The sequence below is a fragment of the Neofelis nebulosa genome, chromosome 7 (assembly GCF_028018385.1).
Source record: "Neofelis nebulosa isolate mNeoNeb1 chromosome 7, mNeoNeb1.pri, whole genome shotgun sequence".
In the NCBI taxonomy this organism is placed as follows: Eukaryota; Metazoa; Chordata; class Mammalia; order Carnivora; family Felidae; genus Neofelis; species Neofelis nebulosa.
In genome coordinates, this window is record NC_080788.1 from 123,337,393 (window position 1) to 123,358,413 (window position 21,021).

The following is a 21,021-nucleotide window of genomic DNA, read 5'->3' on the forward strand; positions in this document are numbered from 1 at the left end:
TTTAGCATCAGAGTCTGATGCAGGGCTTGAACCCACCAACGGGGAGTTCGTGACCTGAGCTGAGATCAGGATGCTTAACCAACTGAGCCACCCAGGCGTCCCAGAAAGGTATTTTTTTTCATGCAGGGTAATGATAAACACCAAAATGAGGGTAGTTTTTATACTTTTGGGGGAGAAAGGGAAGTTAACACTTCACTAGGACAAACTTCTTAAACGGACTGGGGGAATTGCTTAAACATAAGTCAGATCAACACTCCCCTGAGGGCTATTATCACTGACAACAAAAGACAGTTTCTGTTGGTTTGCAGGGCCCTGTGTCATCAGGTTCTCCCATACTTCTGACTTCATTCATATCCCGTCAGGTCACTGCACTCCAGCCAAGTGGGCCTTTCTGCTCTTCCCTGAACACATCAAGAAGCACCTCTGCCCCTCCCCCACCCTTCGCCGCGGGGCTTTTGCCCTCACAGTAACTCCAGCCTGGAAAACTTCTCTCATTAGTTTTCTCCCTGCCTCTGTGTACATTTTGCTTACCCCTTACCTCCTTCTGACAGGTTATCCTTGACAACCTTGTCTAAAATGCTTTCCTCTTCCCATGATTTTTTTTTTTTTTCTGGTTATAGAGCTTACAAATGCCTGGTATTTTAGTGTATATCTATTTGCTTATTTATTGTCTGCCTCTCCCATTGGAGTGTATGGTATTGTATTCCAGTGTTCAGATCATGCTTAGCTCATAGAGGCTCAGGAAGTATTAATGGAATAAATGAAAGAATTAATGATAGCTTTAATGTTTTATTTAATGGGAAAAAATAAGATCTAAAGCCTATAAGCTAATTGTTAAGTTTTGATAAATCTATATGTTGAGTATCTTTTAATCTGTTTTGTATTAATTACAGTGTGCTATTTCATATATACTTGCTAGTTGACAAAAACCAGTTTCCCAAAATAATGTTGTAAATATACACAAGAAACAAGTTGTGGTACGTTTGCTGTTCAAGAAACCCGTAGCGTAGTTTTTATTGTTTCAGGTTTACAGGTGGTTAGACTCAGCAGGAGCTTACTGAACGTTCCTGGTAGTGGCAGTGACAGCCTGTGAGGAGGAACAGGAAGAGGCCGATGACCGTCCGATGGTCTGGAAATGGCACAGACCCTAGTGTATTTTATCACCTTTCCATTAGTTCTTTCTAAGGGGCGGCGTGGCCAGAAGTGGGACTTCTGTAGCACCCCTTCCCATTGTCCTATGAGGGGTCTAAGCCATGACATGCTGGTTAGTGCTTCAAGGGAAGGGAAGCCTGTCAGCACTGACTTTTCTGCCATGTCTCCCATTCTCACCTTGATTTGAAATGCCATGAAGCTGGGCTGAGACACCTGTGATCACCAATTAGACTGTAACAGAAGTACATGTTGGAGACCCCTGTTTATGTGCTAACAGCTAGGATCTTTATTGCCTCCTGCGCAGGCTTGGCTTGCATGTAGAAGCAAAGGGAGTTTATTTCTAGGACAGCTAAATTAGTGTCCTGGTTTCCTAAAAGCAGACGTTTTCTTAGCAGTGGAAGCTCATATAATTATTTATCTCAATCCAAGTATAGCTAAGTAATATGAGCAGCAAAATTATCTAATTACTGTATGAGTAGCAAAAAAGGAGCACAAATGGTGAGTTTTAAGGGAAATTCTGATATTAAGCCACTGATGATTTTAAAACAGACTAAGTTGTAGTATTTCTGAAATAATTAAAGGAAAATTTGATTCATAGAAAATCTGAGAAATATGACTAAGAAATGGCAATAAATTGAAAATGTAAAGACTTGGATTCTAACCGCAATTTAGAACTTAGAATTAAATTTTTGAATTCAGTTTCCTAGAATGTGTGTGACTGGACACATTGCTCAATCTCCTTTCCTTGGTGCTGTCATTTAGTCATGTGAAGAGGACTCAGAATCACTTGTAAAAGAAGGGCTTCTCACTGTGTTGGTGTATTTTTCATCCTGTGTATTTAAATATAAATCCCTTTTGACAGTATTCTTTAAGTTTCCTTATTCTCTTTAATCTCAAAAACCATATTGATCTTTGCATCCTTTTTCGCTAAAAAAAAAAAAAACCCTGAAGAGTCCTTGAATACAAGGATTATCTCTTTATTTGTGTCTTCAAATACAGAGTACAAACCTTGATATAGAGATTAAATATTTGTTGAGAAGAATGCGATGATAACGCTGATTTTGAGCTCCTTGGTAGAAAGGGGGCTCTGGGTTCCTAGGAAAGGCTTTGATGTCTGAAAGTTATTTGTGCAGTTTTGGGATGTTAAAAAATGAGACAGGAGGAATGTCCATTCCCGGGTACATGAAATTAAGGAGAGAGGGAGAGGGTCAAGTTGTAAGGGATTTCCCAGGGTTGGTAGTACCGAAGTGAAGAGAGGGAATGTGTAGACTATTGTATTCTCTGCTTTCTATTTCAGGCATGTCCACATTCTCTCCCTGCCCCTAGGAAAGCAGACATCTTTGATTGATTGCTGGACACTATATATAAAGGACCTGCAGAGACTCAAGTCCATGTTGTTTTCTCCTTTTGCTCTGAGCACCCGCAATCTAACCAGGGACTGAGATAGGTGGGACTGGGCTAAAACTTTGGGTAGATTCCATCTAAGGATGGGATCCATTGTGTTTGTTGCAAGTCCCTCCCTCTAGCATTGTAAGACTGTGGTTGATTTCAAGCCACCTTTCTAGTCTAGCTCTCTAGCTTCTCTAGCACGTGATAAGTGTCCTGTGCAGAAAACTGGCCGTAGGTCTGGGGCTCTGCTAGAATTCAGTCTGTCACACCATCCTATAGAGCTATCATAAGCTCCACTGGTTTTTCTTCCCCTTGGCAGAGTTCTTCTGCTTGTGGCAAGCCCATTTATGATCATTCGTGCTCACACTCTGCAAATAACACCAGGGAAGAAAATGACTAGCGATTTCAGCTCACTAAGGAAAGGTTCTTCTTCTCTGGAATTTTAGTTTATTTGCCCTCTTTGCTTTGCATGAGAGACAGTTCTTCAATGTCTTTAACACTATTTCTTGTTTCGAGTAATCTGTGTAGTTTTATCTAGTTGTTCTGTGAAAGTGATGGTTTGTCTCTACCTATTAATTTTAACCTATAAGCAGAAGTCTCAGTATGGTTTTTTGTTTTTGTTGATGTAAATGGGACATCAAAATAAAGTTGTTCAAACAACTTTGATAGAGGGTGCCTGGGTGGCTCAGTCGGTTAAGGGTTCAATCAGGTCATGATCTCACGGTTCACGGGTTCGAGCCCTGTGTTGGGCTCTCTGCTGTCAGCACAGAGCCTGGAGCTTGCTTTGGATCCTGTGTCTCCCTCTCTCTCTGCCCCTCCCCAACTTGTGCTCTCTCTCTCAAAAATAAATAAACATTACAAAAAAAAAAAAAACAAGATAGAAATTCTCTTTGTAAAGTCTGAAGGTAGACAGGTAGCATTCAGTAGGGTATGAGCTATCTTTGTTTTGTAATCTTTTAGGATGTTTTTATTTTTATTTATTAAATTTCTTTTTGTAGTGTTTATTTTTGAGAGAGAGGGAAAAAAAAACAAAAACCCACAAGTGGGGAAGGGGTGGCAAGAGAGGAAACACAGAATCTGAAGCAGGCTCCAGGCCCAAGCTGTCACCACAGAACCCAAGGAGGGGGCTCGATCCCACGAACTGTGAGATTATGATGTGAGCCGAAGTCAGACGCTTAACCCAGGTGCTCCTGTTTATTTTTTGTTTGAGAGAGAGAGAGGGAGAGAGAGTATGGAAGCATGAGCTGGGGAGAGGGGCAGAGGGGGAGAGAGAGAGAATCTTTTTTTTTTTTTTTTTTTATCAGTCATCTTTTATTGGACATTAATTCTGAATTAGGATATGAAAGGATTCAAAGGTCACGATCAGGAATGCCGAATGTGCCTCCATACTGGGCCCTCTTCAGTGGTACTTGCGTAGCCGCTCATGTTTGAGTTCCTTGTAACACCGACAATAGTTGAAAAGCACGTAAGCTGCCAGCACCATAGAAATTCCAGCAACGCTCCCTTTCTTCACATTGACATACTTGTTGTAATACCGGTAGTAACCTCTTTGAAATGCGCCAGCAATGCCTCTAGGGGTGAAATCTCGCATCAGTATCCAGCCTGGCAGCTCTCCTAGCTTCACATCCATGAGCTTCTTCTCTTTCACTGGTACGGGCGACGCCATCTTGGAGTCCTGGGTGTCCGCTGTACAGGGCCGCGCCGAGAGAGAATCTTAAGCAGGCTCCATGCTCAGAGCAGAGCCTAACGACAGCTTGATCCCACTACCCTGGGATCATGACTGAAGCAGAAATCAAGAGTCAGAGGCTTAACTCACTGAGCCACCCAGGCACCAGGATGTTTGTTGTTGTTGTTGTTGTTGTTGTTGTTGTTGTTGTTTTAGCATCTCAGTCTTCAACCACATCTATCTACATTCCAGGCCACTGGCACTTCATTCTCTTTCTCTCCAGGAAAGAGAAGTGGAAAGAGAACAATTGTTTTAAAGGATGTAATCTGGCCCTGGTACCTGCCCCTTCTGTTCACTTCCTGTTGGCCAAAGTTCATTACATGGCTACCCCTAGCTGCCAGGAAGATTGAGAAATGTAGACTGTAGCTGGATGACCATGGACCCAGCTAAATCTGAGAGCTTCTATTACCAAAGGGGAGATAGGAATATCTACAGGGGGCCAGTTAACAGTCTCTGTGATGCTATGGTGTGGGGAGAAGCTCTAACCAGAGTTTGCTTCTAAATAGTCCTATTTTCTTAAACTCTTGTACTAAATAATCTATTACTTCCTGTTTGATTTGTGATTTTTCAACCCTGAATGAGTCTTGTTTAATGTTTATGAGCATGTTCTCCATAGTTAGGCAAAGTTAGCAGACAAATACTGTCTGAATTTTGATCTGTGGTCTTCTGTTGTCTTTTTTTTAAAAATACTAGTTCTGATTTTTGTTTTTCCTTTTTTGGTCTGTCTTCATGTGTGTTAATGAGAACCTGGAAAGGGTTTAGTTATAGGTGGCAATGAGACTCTCACGTCTTCAAAACAGGAAAGGTACTGCCTTATAATTTTGGACCAGATGTCCCTTATCCCAGATAAGAGTAAACAATATTCCAAATGCACAAAATTAACAGAGTTAGGAGCCCTTTTAAAAATTTTTACTGACACTCTGAAAATCAGTAGGTGCCTAGTCAGTGTTAAGTGTACAGAAGTTCTAAGACATTTTAACATAGAATATACACCTGTTAAATTTCTTTCAGTTGATAGCAGTGGAAACTGACTCTAGCTAACCAAAAAGGTGATTTATTGCAAGGATCATAGGCATGCAAAAAATAAATAAAAGGAGGGAGCAGGGTAGAACTGATGAACAACTCAGAAAAGTCAGACGGGAACTAGCACCTGGGACCTCAGCAGCAGGAGTTCACAGACCTTTTCTCCAGGATGTTGGAGATCCAGTGCCCTTCAGACTCTTTCCCTGTTGAAACCATAAATCCCCGTGAGAGAGTGTTGTTAGGTTCACTGTGGCACAGGAGCCTATCCCCGTGTCAGTCAGGACCGAGGAAGGAACGTGATCGTGTCGCACAGAGGCGACCACCAGAATAATCCGAGATTATTCGCAGAGAAGGCAAAGGCATGCGAACCAGGCTGCCTCTGAGTCGGCGTCCACCACACAGCCAGAGCGGAGGGTGTGGTGCCACAGGCCCAGAACGTGTCAGAGGTGGAAGAGAGCCGAGATGAAGGTGCAGTCACCTGTGGCAGAGCCACCCTCGTATTCCGCTCTCCTGTTACGCGGGTCTGTGATGCCGTGACACGCTGACCTGGAGACTGGGAAATGCTACAGAGGAGACGTGGGCGGCAGGTGAGAACGGTAACTCCGGGGCAGAGCCTCGCTGCCCGCGTGCACAGGATGCCACTGAACTAACTGAAAACGCTCCCGTGCATACATACTTGGGGGTCTCCATTTTTGAGGCAGGAAAACAGTAATGTCAAAATATGTTTGCTTTACAGCTAGCTTTGGAAGCACTTTTCAGTCATTCCATATGGGGATGCTATTGACACAAATGAGGGAATTTATCCTGATTGAAAAGAAAAAAAAAAAAATGTGGACTCCCTACTTTTCAAAATTCCCCTGCTGAAAAAAGGAGGACACTTCTGGGAATATATGTTCAGAGCGTGGCATAACTTGTGGCATATCTAATTTAAACTCCTCAAAACTTACCAGTAATTTCTAAACTGCCAAATCCAGTGGCTTAATAGAGTAAGACGAGCCAGGTTCTATCAACTTACTAACTGGACTGGTTATTTAAATGATCTGGAATTCAGTCTTATTTATAAAATGGGGATAATATACACCCAGAAAGGACCTTGTGAAGACTAGATACATGACAAAGCTGGAGGAGGTCCTGGCCACAGTAAATGGTACCTGTTACAATTATAGCCTTGCTTTCCCACCGCCACCACGTTGCATACCCTCCTTAATGAAATGGCCTCTCTCTCTCCTTGGGCTTTCTCAAACCACTTCCCAATGATTCTGTTCTTGCACAATCAGCCTTCTTCAGCAGTGTGTGTGTCTTCTCCCAGTAACATTATGATTCCCCCATATTACTTCCTAGGTGTCTCCTCTTCTTGCTTAGTGCCTTCTTCTGCTTCACCAATTCTCATGGCTTCAACCACCACCAGTTCATTCCTTCAACTAAGATTCCCTAAGATCCTACCACACACCAGGCACAAGGCAAATACAGAAGTCCCCCTTACCCATGTTTTCCAAACCCACAGTCAACCACAGTCTGGAAGATGATCCTCCTTCTGATGTATCATCAGAAGGTCAACACCAGTCTTAATGCTGTGTCACAATGCCTACATCATTCACCTCATTTGGTCACATCCTGTAGGCATGTTATCGTCTCACATCATCACAACAGTGAGTACAGTACAATAAGGTATTTTGAGAGAGAGAAACCACATTCACATAACTTTTATTACAGCGTATCATTATAATTTTCTATTTCATTATTATTTATTGTGGTTAATCTCTTACTGTGCCTAATTTATAAATTAACATTTATCATGGGAATGTATGTAGAGGAAAAAATAGTATATACAGGGTTTGATACTATCTACTGTATACAGCGGTTTCAGGCATCGACTAGGGATCTTAGAAAATATGCCCCACGGATAAGGGGAACTATGTAGTAAGATCTCAGATGTTTGCTGAAGGCTTACTAATTAGACAGCAGGAGGCTTATTTAGAATAAGTCAAAACCATCAAATTTGGGAAGTCAGTACTTTACTTTCTAAACCTACCAGATTACCAAATTTGTTGAATACTTTCCCCAACCTCAATATGCGTTATTTGGAGTAAGGCTGGGCCATACCCATAGTCTCAGTACAACTGCGTATTTCACTGTACTTAGAGATTAGCAGAAAGCAGCAGGCTGGTAAAACAGACCACACTAAAAAAAAATCAATACCCCTACACCAGGGATTATCCCAATCCTTTTGGGTCCTACAGTACACATGTATTATTTCTACAATCAGAAGCAAAAATTTTTTAAAGAGGAAAAATAGCAACCTTAATCTTTATTATGGGTCTTGAAGGTAGCATTAAAGACCGCAAACATCAACATAAATGTTCTCAGATTAAATGGGTTGAGAGAAAGGGCTTACTTGCTTAATCAGTCACAAACTACAAATTATATTATGGAAGGCTTCTTAGAAGCTATTCAGAAGGCAACGGACTTCTGAGGCCACAAACCACGTATTTAATCAAGTAAGGCACACCCACTCAGAATGCAAACACAGTCTCTACCCATCCCTCTCAATTGCCTATTCTGCCAATAAAACACTACTTCTTTCTTTCAAAAACTGAATCTAATTGAATCTCAACCAATTAACTATCTTGCCCCAGAGCACTACAAAGTTTCTAGGGCACCTAGGCCAACCCTAAAAAGTGGGCAAGCCTGCTTTCCCTGAATATCCAAGTTTAAAATACTGTCTTAAGAATACAGAGGTTTACGTATTAAATACTGCTTTCATTGCCCAAGAAGTTTTATTCGAGAGAATTCCTGAGTGGAATTAATGACTCTGGAATCTTTCAGATCCAGCTAGGAAGATTTGAAATGTTCTTCTCCTTGGAAGAAGTGCATTCAAAACAAAAATCTAGTCCTACAACTGTAGTTACAACATTATTTTGGCTCAACGCCTTGAGGTCTTTGGATGTCTCATGAGACCTGTGAAGTGTGAACAGGTATCATGGCCAAGTGTGAACAGATACTCCTCCAGCTCTTGTCTTAAAACTAACTTCTTTTCACAGTTACTGTTTCCTTTCAGTGGAAACAAAAGCTAGTAGCTATTTAGTAAACCACCCTCCATTAGTTATTCATTTGCCTCCTAAGTAGCAAGACTGGCCCTTTGTTCTTTCTACTTTGCTAGTCTTATTATTTAAATAAGAACATGACTTGTGCCCCAAGTCCTCCTTAGGATAGAATCTTATTCTGGCAGCTAGAAGGCTGTCATCATTCTAATATATCATTAAAACGACTTCTAAAACTACTTCTACAGGTTAGAAAGTTAGGTTCAAAATGGTCTCAAAGGCAGGTAAATTTTTTTTTTTTCCCTTCAATACTTATTAACTAGTTAAGGAAGGTAAAATGTGCGCCCAAACCTCAAACGTTCCTTAAAGAAGTGAAAGAGATTTTTTTAAAAAGGCTGTAAACAAGGAGCTCTAAAAGTAAAAACAAGTATTCTATTTCAGGTGCAACCAAAATACGGCATTTATTTGATCAAACGTTAAACCCACAGTAAGAAACTCTTGCAATTAAGATCACTGCTGCAACACGCTGAAGAAAAGTTCCTGCAAATCCTCTAGGGGTCTTTAATAGTAGAATAGAATCATCTATCAAGATTACTTTTTAATAAAGTCCTACAAAGAGATAAAAGAACTGAATTACATAAACCCCTAAAGGTTCCTTCTAGCTCCAATTCTGCCAAAGCTCCCAATTCTAACTCTTTCAAAGTTTTCCTAGTGCTAATTGCCACCCTTCACCTCAAATAAAGGCTGGCCTTCCTCTCACCCCTCTGAATGGTAAGGGAGGAAAAATTACTGCTTTATTGCTCCTCTTCCTTGTGAAAACTCCATGTCTACTGTCATCGTTAAAAAACAGTCATGTCTACACAGGGCTCCGGTAAAGAGCAAAACCCAATGCTCCTGCGATGTTCCTCCTCTCCTCTCCTCTCCTCTCCTCTCCTCTCCTCTCCTCTCCTCTCTTCTCCTCTCCTCCCTCCCCTCCCCTCCCCTCCCCTCCCCTCCCCTCCCCTCCTCTCCTCTCCTCTCCTCTCACTGAGCTACCACTCACAGCACTTCTCACACCTGATTGGGGCGGGGGGGGGGGGGGGGGGGGGGGGGGGAGGTGTTCCACCGTGACACCAGCTGGTGTCGATTTAACCCAATTCTAGCACTCTCTTCCTGGAGATAGTGTCAGATCCCTCAGGTGAAGGCCCCACCCCCTTCAGATGCCTGTCACAAGTCCAGGTTGTCCCATGGCTTCTGACCCATCAGCTATAAATCAGGTTTGTCACCACTTCCTCCTCTGGTTGATAATTTGCTAGAATGGCTCACAGAACTCAAGAAAACTGTTTATTTACTATTTCCCAGTTTATTATAAAAAGATACGATAAAGGACACAGACGAACAGGGGCAATGTGTGTGGGAAGGGGCGCCACTCTCCTAGCATCTCCATATGTTCAACAACCCGGAAGCTCCCTGAACCTGGTACTTTGGGGATTTTTATAGAGGCTTCACGCATCAGCAATCATTAACTTCATTTCCAGCCTCTCGCTCCTCTGTGGAGAATGGGGGTGGAGCTGACACCTGGCTTGGTCTTTCTGGTGAGCAGCCCCCATCCGGGAACCCACACAGAGTCACCTCATTAGAACAAAAGACACTGCTATCACTGGGGAAATTCCAAGGGATTTAGAGACTCTGTGTCAGGAATAAGGGTCAAAGACTAAATATTAGAACAAAAGATGCTCCTAGTAGTATCACTTAGGAAATTGCACAAGTTTCATGAGCTCTGTGCCAGGATATGGGAGCAGACACACATAGACACATTTTTCCCTATTACCTCACAGCTACTATGCAAAAAAAAAAAAAAGAGAGAGAGAGAAAATAACAAGTGTTAGCGAGGATGTGAAGAAACTGGAACCCTTGTGCACTGTTGATGGGAATGTAAAATGGTATAGCTGCTGTGGAAAACAGTATGGCATTTCCTCAAAAAATTCAAAATAGAATTATCATATGATACAGCAATTCCACTTCTGAATATATATCCAAGATGACGGAAAGCTCGGTCTTGAAGAGGTATTTGTATACCCATATTCAAAGCAGCATTATTCACAATACCTAAACCTTGGAAGCAACCCAAGTGTCAATTAACAAATGGCTGGGAATGCAAACTGGTGCAGCCACTCTGGAAAACAGTATGGAGGTTCCTCAAAAAACTAAAAATAGAACTACCTTACAACCCAGCAACTGCACTGCTAGGCATTTATCTACAGGATACAGGTGTGCTGTTTCAAAGGGACACATGCACCCCCATGTTTATAGCAGCACTATCAACAATAGCCAAAGTATGGAAAGAGCCCAAATGTCCATCGATGGATGAATGGATAAAGATGTGGTATATATATACAATGGAGTATTACTCGCCAATCAGAAAGGATGAAATCTTGCCATTTGCAACTACGGGATGGAACTAGAGGGTATGATGTTAAGTGAAATTAGTCAGAGAAAGACAAATCTCATATGACTTCACTCATATGAGGACTTTAAGAGACAAAACAGATGAACACAAGGCAAAGGAAGCAAAATTAATATAAAAACAACGAGGGGGACAAAACATAGGAGACTCTGAAATATAGAGAACAAACAGAGGGTTGCTGGAGGGGAGATGGGCTAAACGGGGAAGGGCTTAAGGAATCTGCTCCTGAAATCATTGTTGCACCATGTGCTAACTAACTTGGGTGTAAATTATAAAAAATACAGAAAAATAAAATAAAAATAAACTCCTACAAGAAAAAAAACCAAATAAATGGCTAAGCAAAATGTGGTTTATACATACAATGGAATATTATTCAGCCTTTAAAAGGAAGGATATTCTGATACACAGTGCTACATGGATGAACCATGAGGACATTATGCTAAATGAAATAAGCCAGTCACAAAAAGAAAAATATTGTACGATTCCATTTATATGAGGTACTTACAGCAAATTCAGAGAGACAGAAGTAGAATGGTGGTTGCCACAGACTGGGTGGGCTAGGTGGAGGAGGGAATGGGGAGTTACTGTTTGATGGGGACAGAGTTTCCGTTTTACAAGAAGAAAAAGTTGGGGCGCCTGGGTGGCTCAGTCGGTTGAGCGTCCGACTTCAGCTCAGGTCATGATCTCACAGTCCGTGAGTTTGAGCCCCGCGTCGGGCTCTGTGCTGACAGCTCAGAGCCTGGAGCCCGCTTCAGATTCTGTGTCTCCCTCTCTCTCTGCCCCTCCCCTGCTCATGCTCTGTCTCTCTCTGTCTCAAAAATAAATAAACATTTAAAATTTAAAAAAAAAAAAAGAAGAAGAAGAAACAACAGTTATGGCAGTGGATGGTGGTGGTGGTAGCACATTATGAATGTATATAATACCACTGAACTGTACACTTACAAATGGTTAAGATGGTAAATTTTATGTTATGTGTATTTTACTACAATGAGAAGAAACTGGGGGGGAACCCAGAAAACAAAAACAAACAGTAATGTTTGATTGTTTTATATGCCCATTCTACCACAGGATCTATTTACTCAGACTCTAAACCCAAATAGAACAAAGGGCAAGCATATATATCCATCCCATCAGACGCAGAAACTCTTGAGAGTGTAAAAGGACCCTAGAAGTTTCTAACTTCTGTTCATCCAAAGACAAATGCTGGGATATGGGAGGAAACAAACCTATATCTCGGGGTTTAAAAACTCTCGATTTATATTTCAGTTAAAAGAGGACACAAACCTGAAGACTTAATATCTTATGTGTATTTTTATGGCATAATTGGGAACATTTCCCCAGCAACTGAGGAAAAATAGAGGTTGGAGCACTAATGTAGCACTTTAAAGTGATTAACTTAATTAATCACTTTAATTAAAACAAAAACAACTAAAAATTTTTTAAAGATACTCTTGCTCCCATGAAGTTACCAAAAATCTCTTTGGCTTAAGGAAAAACAAACAAACCCATGGTCAATATTCCTCATATTCATGTACAAAGCTGTATCTCTAAAGTCTCTGTTTTAAAAAGAGTTGTGACAAACAGTTTTCTAGAAGGGACAGTGGAGCCCTAAACATTCTTTCAGGCCTTCTACTAGACCATTTTTCCACATGCCACCACAGTGTCTTGAGTGGATTTTTTCTCTAAAATATACTAGAAAAAGTCAGCCAGCTATTAGAGTCATACAAATTTTTAAATTTCACTTTAGCAACTTGATGTGTCTTCATCTTATTATTAATCAGCTGTCTCTGAAGAAATATCATGCCAGGGCGCTTGGGTGGCTCAGTTGATTAAGCATCTGACTTCGACTCAGGGCATGATCTCGAGGTTTGTGAGTTCGAGCCCCACATCAAGCTCTGTGCTGACAGCTCGGAGACTGGAGACTGGAGCCTGCTTTGGATTCTGTGTCTCCCTCTCTCTCTCTGCCCCTCCCCCTACTCACGCTCTCTCTCTCAAAAACAAATATAAACATTAAAGAAATATATATCATGCCTACAAATGTTAAATTGCTAGATTATGGGAGGGAGAAATTTACTATTAAATCAGAACATAACTCCTTTGTTAGGTGAAAAGAGCAGCTAAACACAAAACACTTCCTGAAGTGCAAACACCTTTCTCTTGTCTTCCTTTTCCTTCTTAAAAATCATAATCCACTCATTCATCTGCAATGTATTCTCTGACTCCTACCCCTTAGGTTTCCATGCTGTACCCTATATCACAAGTTTCTTATTACCCACTTATGTTACTAAAAAAACCCTTTACACCATTAATAACGAGAGCATTCTTACCACTTCTTCTCTCACACATTTCTTTAAAAATGAAAATAAATCTTTTGCTTTTTAATAGTTTTTATCTTTTTTTCTTAAAAATTTTAAGGTGTATTTATTTTTGAAGGACAGAGAAAGAGAGGGGCAGGGGAGGGGCAGAGAGAGAGGGAGACACAGAATTTGAAGCAGGCTCCAGGCTCCGAGCTGTCAGCACAGAGCCAGATGCGAGGCTCGAACTCATGAGCCTCAAGATCATGACCTGAGCCGAAGTCGGAGGCTTCACCGACTGAGCCACCCAGGTGCCCCGAAAATAAATCTTTTGAATCTGTGCATTATGGTGCCTTCCATCCTACAACTTCAAGGGAGGTCAAGTCTTTTATTTGTCCCCCAACTCTCATAGTTTTACTATGTCAGCATGACCTGGAGAAATGCTCTATTTTCTATTTCACACCAAACAGTAACAGGTCTATCTACCATATCACATCTACTGACTTGGGGGATGCGGGGGCTGCTAGATATATTAAAGCCAAATTAAATCACAATAGTCACACTACTGCTACTGGGAACAGATGGCCTTGGGAGGGAAAAGAAAAAGTTTTCCTTAATATCTGATTGGGATTTATAAGTATTAAAGTCAATTGCAGGGGCACCTGGGTGGCTCCGACTTTGGCTCAGGTTATGATCTAGAGGTTTGTGAGTTCCAGCCTCACAAAGGGTTCTGTGCTTACAGCTCAGAGCCTGGAGCCTGCTTCGGATTCTGTGTTTCCCTCTCTCTCTGCCCCTTCCCTCTCTCTCTCTCTCAAAAATAAGCAAACATTAAAAATTTTTTCATTAAAAATAATTTAAAAAAATAAAGTCAATTGTAAATCTCACAACACTTTCTTCAAGTAACACTGTCCTTTAATCTTTTTAAACAGCTCGTCTTTAAAAACACATCTCAGGAGAATATGTCATACAGAGAATTGGAAGGCTGTTAATAATTATTGTCTTCAATTCACAACTTTTCAAAATATTTCAGAACTGCCTGAACTTGGTTGGTGATTCAACCTTGGTTAACTGGTATAGAGACGCATCACAAGTCACCACCTGCGTTCAACAGCCCCTTCTGTGATAGCACGCTTGCTTACAGGGACCACCTAACTCTACCTAGAGCCCGGGATGGGGTTTCACCAAGGGCTGGGTAGAAGCATAATGCTTGTGAGGCACCAGGCCCGGTTCACTGTCAGATCTGTGGTCCAATGCCTTGCTTGCAGAAGGGATAGGTATGCGTTAGGGACAGACTGGGTGTGTTTCCGCCTGGTACCACCTCCTAACTTTCTCTGCTTCCTGAGGACCCCGAGGGTGTTTCTCAGGACTCTTAAAGGAAGCAACCACCTCGAGGACAAGAGGAGGGAGTCTCCAGAGAAAAAACCAAGAGCCCCGGAGTGGATCCTCTCAGGGTCCGCAGGGTCACTCCCTGCCTCCCCGGGGGAGGAGGGGCACGAATTTCTGGTCAAATCAGGCGGAGGAAGGCACTGTGGCTTTGAGCAGAACCCAAACCTCTGGAGGAAAAGAGGAAGACCTCAGACGCGGAGAGATGGGGGAGCCCCTACGCCTCCCTTGAGCCTCCCGCTCCGGGCAGGCCCGGTCAGCGCCGGAACACCGCTTCCAGCACACCTGAGCCGTGCCCGGCGCCCGCTCCCGGCCCCGAGGACGGTCACCGCGACCTCGCCCTGCCCGGCCGCCCCCTCCGCCGACTCGGCACGGGCGCAGCTCGCGGGGTCCCGGCCCACTGCCTCTGGTTCAGCCCGACCGCCCAGTCCCACCGTACCTGGCCGGCGGCGGCGGCGGCAGCGGCAGCGGCGGTGCTCCTCACGTACCCGTTCCGCACTTCCCCGTTCGCCACGCAGCCGTTCGCCCGCACAGGGCGACGGTAGCAGCAGCCTCCGGGCCCCGGCCGCATCGTCCCGGTAGCACCAGGCACAAGGCGACTCTGTAGGCGGCGGCCGAGACGGCAGCAGCTTCAGTCCCGCTCCGCACCCCACCCACCTCCTCGAAACCGGAAATGGTTGCACGCCCCCGCCAATTACCGGCCTGGCCGTCACATAGGGGCGGGGCCCACTCCCGCGGAGTAGGTGGTTCGCCCAAGGCCCCGCTGCCAAGGGGAAACGGGGCGGGGCCGGACAGGAGGGTCATAAGCCTAAGGACTGATGACCAATCAGGAGGAGGAGGAGGCAGACCCCATGCTACTGTCTGGCCAATCACGGGGGCGACAGCAAAAGAGCTTGCTGGTGTTGAGGAGGTGGTCTGAGGAGGCTTTGGCGGCTTCTTGGTCCACGCAAAGGAGGCGGGGCCCAGGAAGAAGTAGCCAATTAGAGTGTGAGAAAAGGAAGGGGGCTGAGCCCAAGTGCCCAGAGCGGGTTCCTGGGTTCTCCCGGACAGGTGGCGCCCTCTTTGCCCTTGCCTTCGGGGAAGTTCTCCGATGTGAATCCCAGCCCGAGACAGGGATCCTTTATTTAATTTGCGAATTCCTATGTAGGTGTCTGTAGAAGAGCATTTTCAGCATTCTCTAACCATTCATCGACATGCACCGTACAATAACATATTTCTTAGTAATTCGAACGTCGCTTGGCCCTTCACATCTGCCCCCAATCAGGATTTTTCTGTACAATTTCCTTTAAAGGGTACTTATTTGAGAGCCAAGGAACCTGAATAACTGAAAGCTAAACCTTGAGTAGCCACTTTGGGAGCCAAATTCTTTAAAGTTAACACTTGTTTCATAGACTCACAGCAAGAAATATATTAATAAAACATCATGCACCTATCATAATGCCTGGCCCATAGTAGGAGCATAATAAATATTATTTTCGCACCCCCTTTAGTTCTCTCTTCCCGTAGGGGTTAGAAAGGAAATGGATCTACATCATAACACGAGACTTTTGGGGGAGCCTGGGTGGCCCAATCAGTTGAGCCTCTGACTTTGGCTCAGGTCATCATCTCACAGTTTTGAGTTTGAACCCTGCATGGGGTTCTCTGCTGTCAGAGTAGAGCCCGCTTCGAATCCTCTCTCTGCACCTCCCCTGCTCATGCTCTCTAGGTCTCAAAAATAAATAAACATAAAAAAAGAGAGAGAGAGACTTTTGGTTACCCATAAAGAATTTCGTGTCACAGTCAAGAGCATGGACTCTGGAGGTGGTCTGGGTTTGAATCCTGGCTGCACCACTTACTACTAGCTGAGTGACCACTATATATCTTCATCTGTTCAGTGAAGACAATAATAGTTGTCCTGAGGATTTGAGTTAATATATGTAGTGTATTTTGTATAAGACATGGCCATGGGTAAAAATTCATTCAATGTTGGTTATTTTTAACTGCTGAATGGGCCTATGAGAGCCCCTGCATTCCCCCCCTACCCCATATTTAGAAAACGGATAGACAAGGTATCAGTTTTGTGTGGTTTAGGAGCTGAACAATCTAACAGCAGATAGGCAGAGAGTTTTCTTCTTTGAGTTAACAAACACTGTGATCCCAAAGAATATAAGTTTGTGACAGAAGTATGAGGCTAAAAGAAAAGCATGTGGGGACCCCTGGGTGGCTCAGTTGGTTGACTGTGTGATTCCTGGTCTCGGCTCAGGTCATGATCTCATGGTTGGTGAATTCAAGCCCCATGTCAGGCTCTGTGCTGACAGTGTGGAACCTGCTTGAGATTCTCTGTCTCCCTCTCTCTCTCTCTCTGCCTCTCCCTTGCTTGTGCTCTCTTTCTCTCAAAAATAAATAAATATTTTTTAAAAAGGAGAAGAAAAGCATGTGTTTTGCACCTCATGGAGCTTACATTATAGTGAGAAAAGATGTACATAGATAAAGCAAACAGCAATAAAAGTCCTACGGAAGGCTGGAGTTCTGATGAAGAAAGCTGGACCACAGTGACAAGTCTAGACTTCCCATATAGAAAGTTTTCAGGGCAGGAATCTGGTTGGAAGCAGGGCTAAAGGATTTAATTGAAGCTTAGATATTGGGTTGAATGAATTGGAAAAGACTTGGGAAGACGATGTAGGATGAGCTTAATCCTGAAGGATGAGCAGGATTTGGAGAGCTGAGAATGAGAAAGAAGGGGGCGGTGTTCCCGGGAGAGAGAACCTTCAAAAACTCAGGTGCAGAGGCTGGAAAGAACAAAGACTAAAACTGGAGCATAAGGGTGAAGAATGCAGCTATATTAGAGGAATCCTGTTAGCTAGTGCCTCCCTCCAGAGGGCAGGACACAGGTCCTTGTCTTGTTCTGCCACTTACTCACCATGTGTGGTCTTGGACGAGTCATACAACATTATCCTTAGTTTCCACACCCATCTTACAAAATTAATACCTGTAATACTTAGCTTGCAGGGCTTTTGTGAGCATCAATGATATGATATGCAAATGATCTGATAACCTTGCACACCACTGCTAAATCACAAAACGGATGCCTCAGAAGGCAGTAGGAAACACCCCAGGCTCCATGCAAACAGAAAAACAGCTCCTTCCAGATGCATAAGCCACCTCATCACCATTTTACTGAGTTCATATGCAAAGTTCTGGGCTAGGCACCAGAGTTACAACCCTTCCTTCAAGATTGCTCAAACCATATCAACTGTAAAACCTTTCTTGAACGCCAAACTCCTCACAAAATTAGTCTCTTTCTTCACTGTGAACTTATACACACCTGTGTAAGCATGTGTCACATTACTTCTTTGGGATTCTTTTTTTTTTTTTTTTTTTTTTTTTGAGAGGGAGATTACACAGTGGTTAGAATCAAGAGCTCCAGGGACACCTGGGTGGCTCAGTTAAGTGTCCAACTTTGGTTCAGGTCATGATCTCATGGCTCATGAGTTCATGCCCTCATTGGGCTCTCTGCTGCCAGCACAGAGTCTGCTTCAGATCCTCTGCCCTCCCCCCCCCCACCCATCCCTTCCCTGCTTGCATGCTCTCTCTGTCTCAAAAATAAATAAACATTAAAAATAAAATCAAATAAAAAGAAGAAGAAGCAAGAGCTCCATAGTCACACAGAATTGGAGACCCAGGTTCAGCACTTAGAAGCCTTGTGACTTTAGCAAAGCTGCTTAACATCTCTGTGACTCAGTTCTTTCATCTGTAAAATGAAGCATAAGTCTGTTGTGAGAATGAAATAAGAAAAGCATTTACTTACAGGGCATGTCACATAATAGTAAGTGCTAGCAATCATTTTTTAATAAATGAATTATTTGTTAAATGAATAAATGATTGATTAAATATATTTATACCCCCAACTAGACATAGAGCAAGCTCCTTGAGTACAGGAGATTGTTTAACTCACCTTTGGGTTCCCAGCACCCAGTACAGTGCCTGGAACATACTAAATGCTCAAGAAATGTCTGATGGGGGCGCCTGGGTGGCGCAGTCGGTTGAGCGTCCGACTTCAGCCAGGTCACGATCTCGCGGTCCGTGAGTTCGAGCCCCGCGTCAGGCTCTGGGCTGATGGCTCGGAGCCTGGAGCCTGTTTCTGATTCTGTGTCTCCCTCTCTCTCTGCCCCTCCCCCGTTCATGCTCTGTCTCTCTCTGTCCCAAAAATAAAAAAAAAATAAAAAATAAAGAAATGTCTGATGAATAATAAATAAATGGACAAATGAATGAAAATCTGGCCCTGCCTCCAAGGAGCTTTCTATCACATGGAGACTGTATTAAGATTCTTATGATTGAGGCTAACAAAAGTCAATATTAGAAAACTTTGTCAAGAAAGGTACATTATTGGAATTCTCCTCATGATAGGGAAGTGTGGGGACTCAGGAAAAAAATCCCAAACATCAGCAACAGAAACTTACAGACCTTCCTCCTAGCACCAACACACTTCTGAGGCTTAGCTCTCAGCAACTGACCCCTTTCAAATTCCCTAGGTCAAATTTATAAAATACCAGGAAAGAGAAATCTAATTGGCCCAGCTTAGGGTGAGATGTCTAATGCTTGACCAAAAACATTACACATGGTGGCCAAAGCACAAGTCCAAGCTGCTGGAGGTGAGGAACCAGTTACAGAGAAAGAAGAATCAATGCAGAGAAGAAAGGACAACCCTATCATTGTCTGCTACAAGGAGATAGAACTTGGGAATGAAAAGAACAGATAACAATCACTTGGAAGAAGTATTGAAGGAGGAGGCTTCCAGTATAGCATTTGTTTGTATGTATGTATGTGTGTATGTATGTATGTATGTATAAGTAGGCTCTACACCCAGTGTGGGGCTCAAACTCACAACCCTGAGATCAAGAGTCACTTGCTCTACTGAATGCCCCGGTATGGCATTTTTAAATGGCCATGCAGAATGCCTGCCTAGAAAGAGAACTGAAGTGAGAGAAGGCAGGCTATTTAGCTGGAGGAGCAGGCGGCCTGCACAATAGGATAGGGGTCTTGGTCACATGCATGCAAGTTAACACTGGCTGACTTAGAAGGGGATTCAGTGGAAGGTTATTAGCAGCTCAGTGCATGGCTGAAGGCTGGAGGACAGGGCTTAGAAAAAGTCAGGAGTAAGGAGAATCTCCATAGGGCTAGGCAGCAAGGGCTGTAGCAAGGGTTTGTGGCAGAGACTGTCTGGTAAGTGTATCACCACTAAGATAAATGATCTCCAACCAGCTTTTTTATCCTTGAGTCATTTGCCCAAGAGTCAAAGTCCTAGGAGAGAGCATCTGATGGGCTGAGTTTAGGTCACACTGGTCCATACAAAGAGTGGCTGAAAGGGAGGCAAACATAAGGATATGATTCCTTTACCTTTCATGGTGGGAGGTGCTTACCAAAATTCACCCTTCCCACAAGAGGATACAAAATGAAGACAGGTGATTTCCCAAAAGGAAATTGAGGACCTCTTGAAAACGGGAGCCAATACTGGGCAGGCAGAAATGATGAAAATCAGTTAAGACTGCAGAAGAGGGGCACCTGGGTGCCTCAGTTGGTTAAACACCTGACTTCGGCTCAGGTCATGATCTAGAAGTTCATGAGTTCGAGCCCCAAGCTGGGCTCTGTGCTAACAGCACAGACCCTGGAGCCTGCTTCGGATTCTGTGTCTCCCTCTTTCTCTACCCTGCCTCCCCTCTCTCTCTCTCTCAAAAATAAATAAACATTAAAAAAAAAAAGTCTGCAGAAGAATCATAAGGGAAAAGGGGCCCTTTTAGTTGTTCTCTGCTTTGGTACAAAAACTAGGGCTGGACACCTCGGAGGTATTATCTGATTCTGACCCTGGGATCATCATTTGGTTTTTCCTTTCTAAACTTTTCATGCTCGTTCATTCATTTTTATATTTGACCAGTCATTTGACAAATACTTTTTTTCTAACCATCATGTTATTACATCATGTTATTACATCTATAGGCGCCCCTATAAATACAATGAAAGGGGCGCCTTGCAGGCTCAGTTGGTAGAGCATGTGACTCTTGATCTTAGGGTTGTGAGTTTAAGCCCCATGTTGGAGGTAGAGTTTACTTTTAAAAGTTATATATATAGGGGCGCCTGAGTGGCTCAGTCGGTTAAGCAACTGACTTCGGCTCAGGTCATGATCTCACGGTTTGTGGGTTCAAGCCCTGTGTTGGGCTCTGTGACGACAGCTAAGAGCCTGGAGCCTGCTTCGGATGCTGTCTCTCCCTTCCTCTCTGCCCCTCCCCTGCTCATTCTCTGTCTCTCTCTGTCTTTCAAAAATAAATAAAATTTAAAAAATAAAAATTATATATATAGTGAGATCCACAGTCACGAATTTTGGGTCCAAGAACTTCTAGCCGCCGCCTCGGACAGGGGCCGCTTCCCACTGGATCACTTCGGTGAATGTAAAAGCTTTAAAGAGAAATTCATGAAGTGTCTCTGTGACAATAAATTTGAAAATGCTTTGTGCAGAAATGAACCAAAAGACTATTTAGAATGCAGAATGGATAGGCAGCTGACAGAACAAGAACCACTGGAAAAACTGAGATT

At 43.3% G+C, this 21,021-nt stretch overlaps 2 protein-coding genes across 2 annotated transcripts in view; both read right to left on the reverse strand.

The window, feature by feature from the left end:
* The window catches only part of SPTLC2 (serine palmitoyltransferase long chain base subunit 2), a 109,097-nt gene extending 93,979 nt beyond the window's left edge, over positions 1–15,118 (reverse strand). The window contains exon 1 of the mRNA XM_058739838.1: positions 14,894–15,118. Coding sequence (XP_058595821.1) covers positions 14,894–15,025 — 132 coding nt within the window. The 5' untranslated portion in view covers positions 15,026–15,118. The remainder of the gene's footprint in view (positions 1–14,893) is intronic.
* Positions 3,828–4,241, reverse strand: LOC131517570 (ATP synthase subunit f, mitochondrial). The gene has a single exon (XM_058739848.1). The coding sequence runs from the start codon at positions 4,205–4,207 to the stop codon at positions 3,941–3,943; it is 267 nt and encodes an 88-aa protein (XP_058595831.1). The 5' UTR covers positions 4,208–4,241; the 3' UTR covers positions 3,828–3,940.
* Positions 15,119–21,021: the final 5,903 nt, after the last annotated feature.

Bases quoted from the DNA above. Each gene is read 5' to 3' on its own strand.
- LOC131517570 (XM_058739848.1), bottom strand. From the start codon at position 4,207: ATGGCGTCGCCCGTACCAGTGAAAGAGAAGAAGCTCATGGATGTGAAG.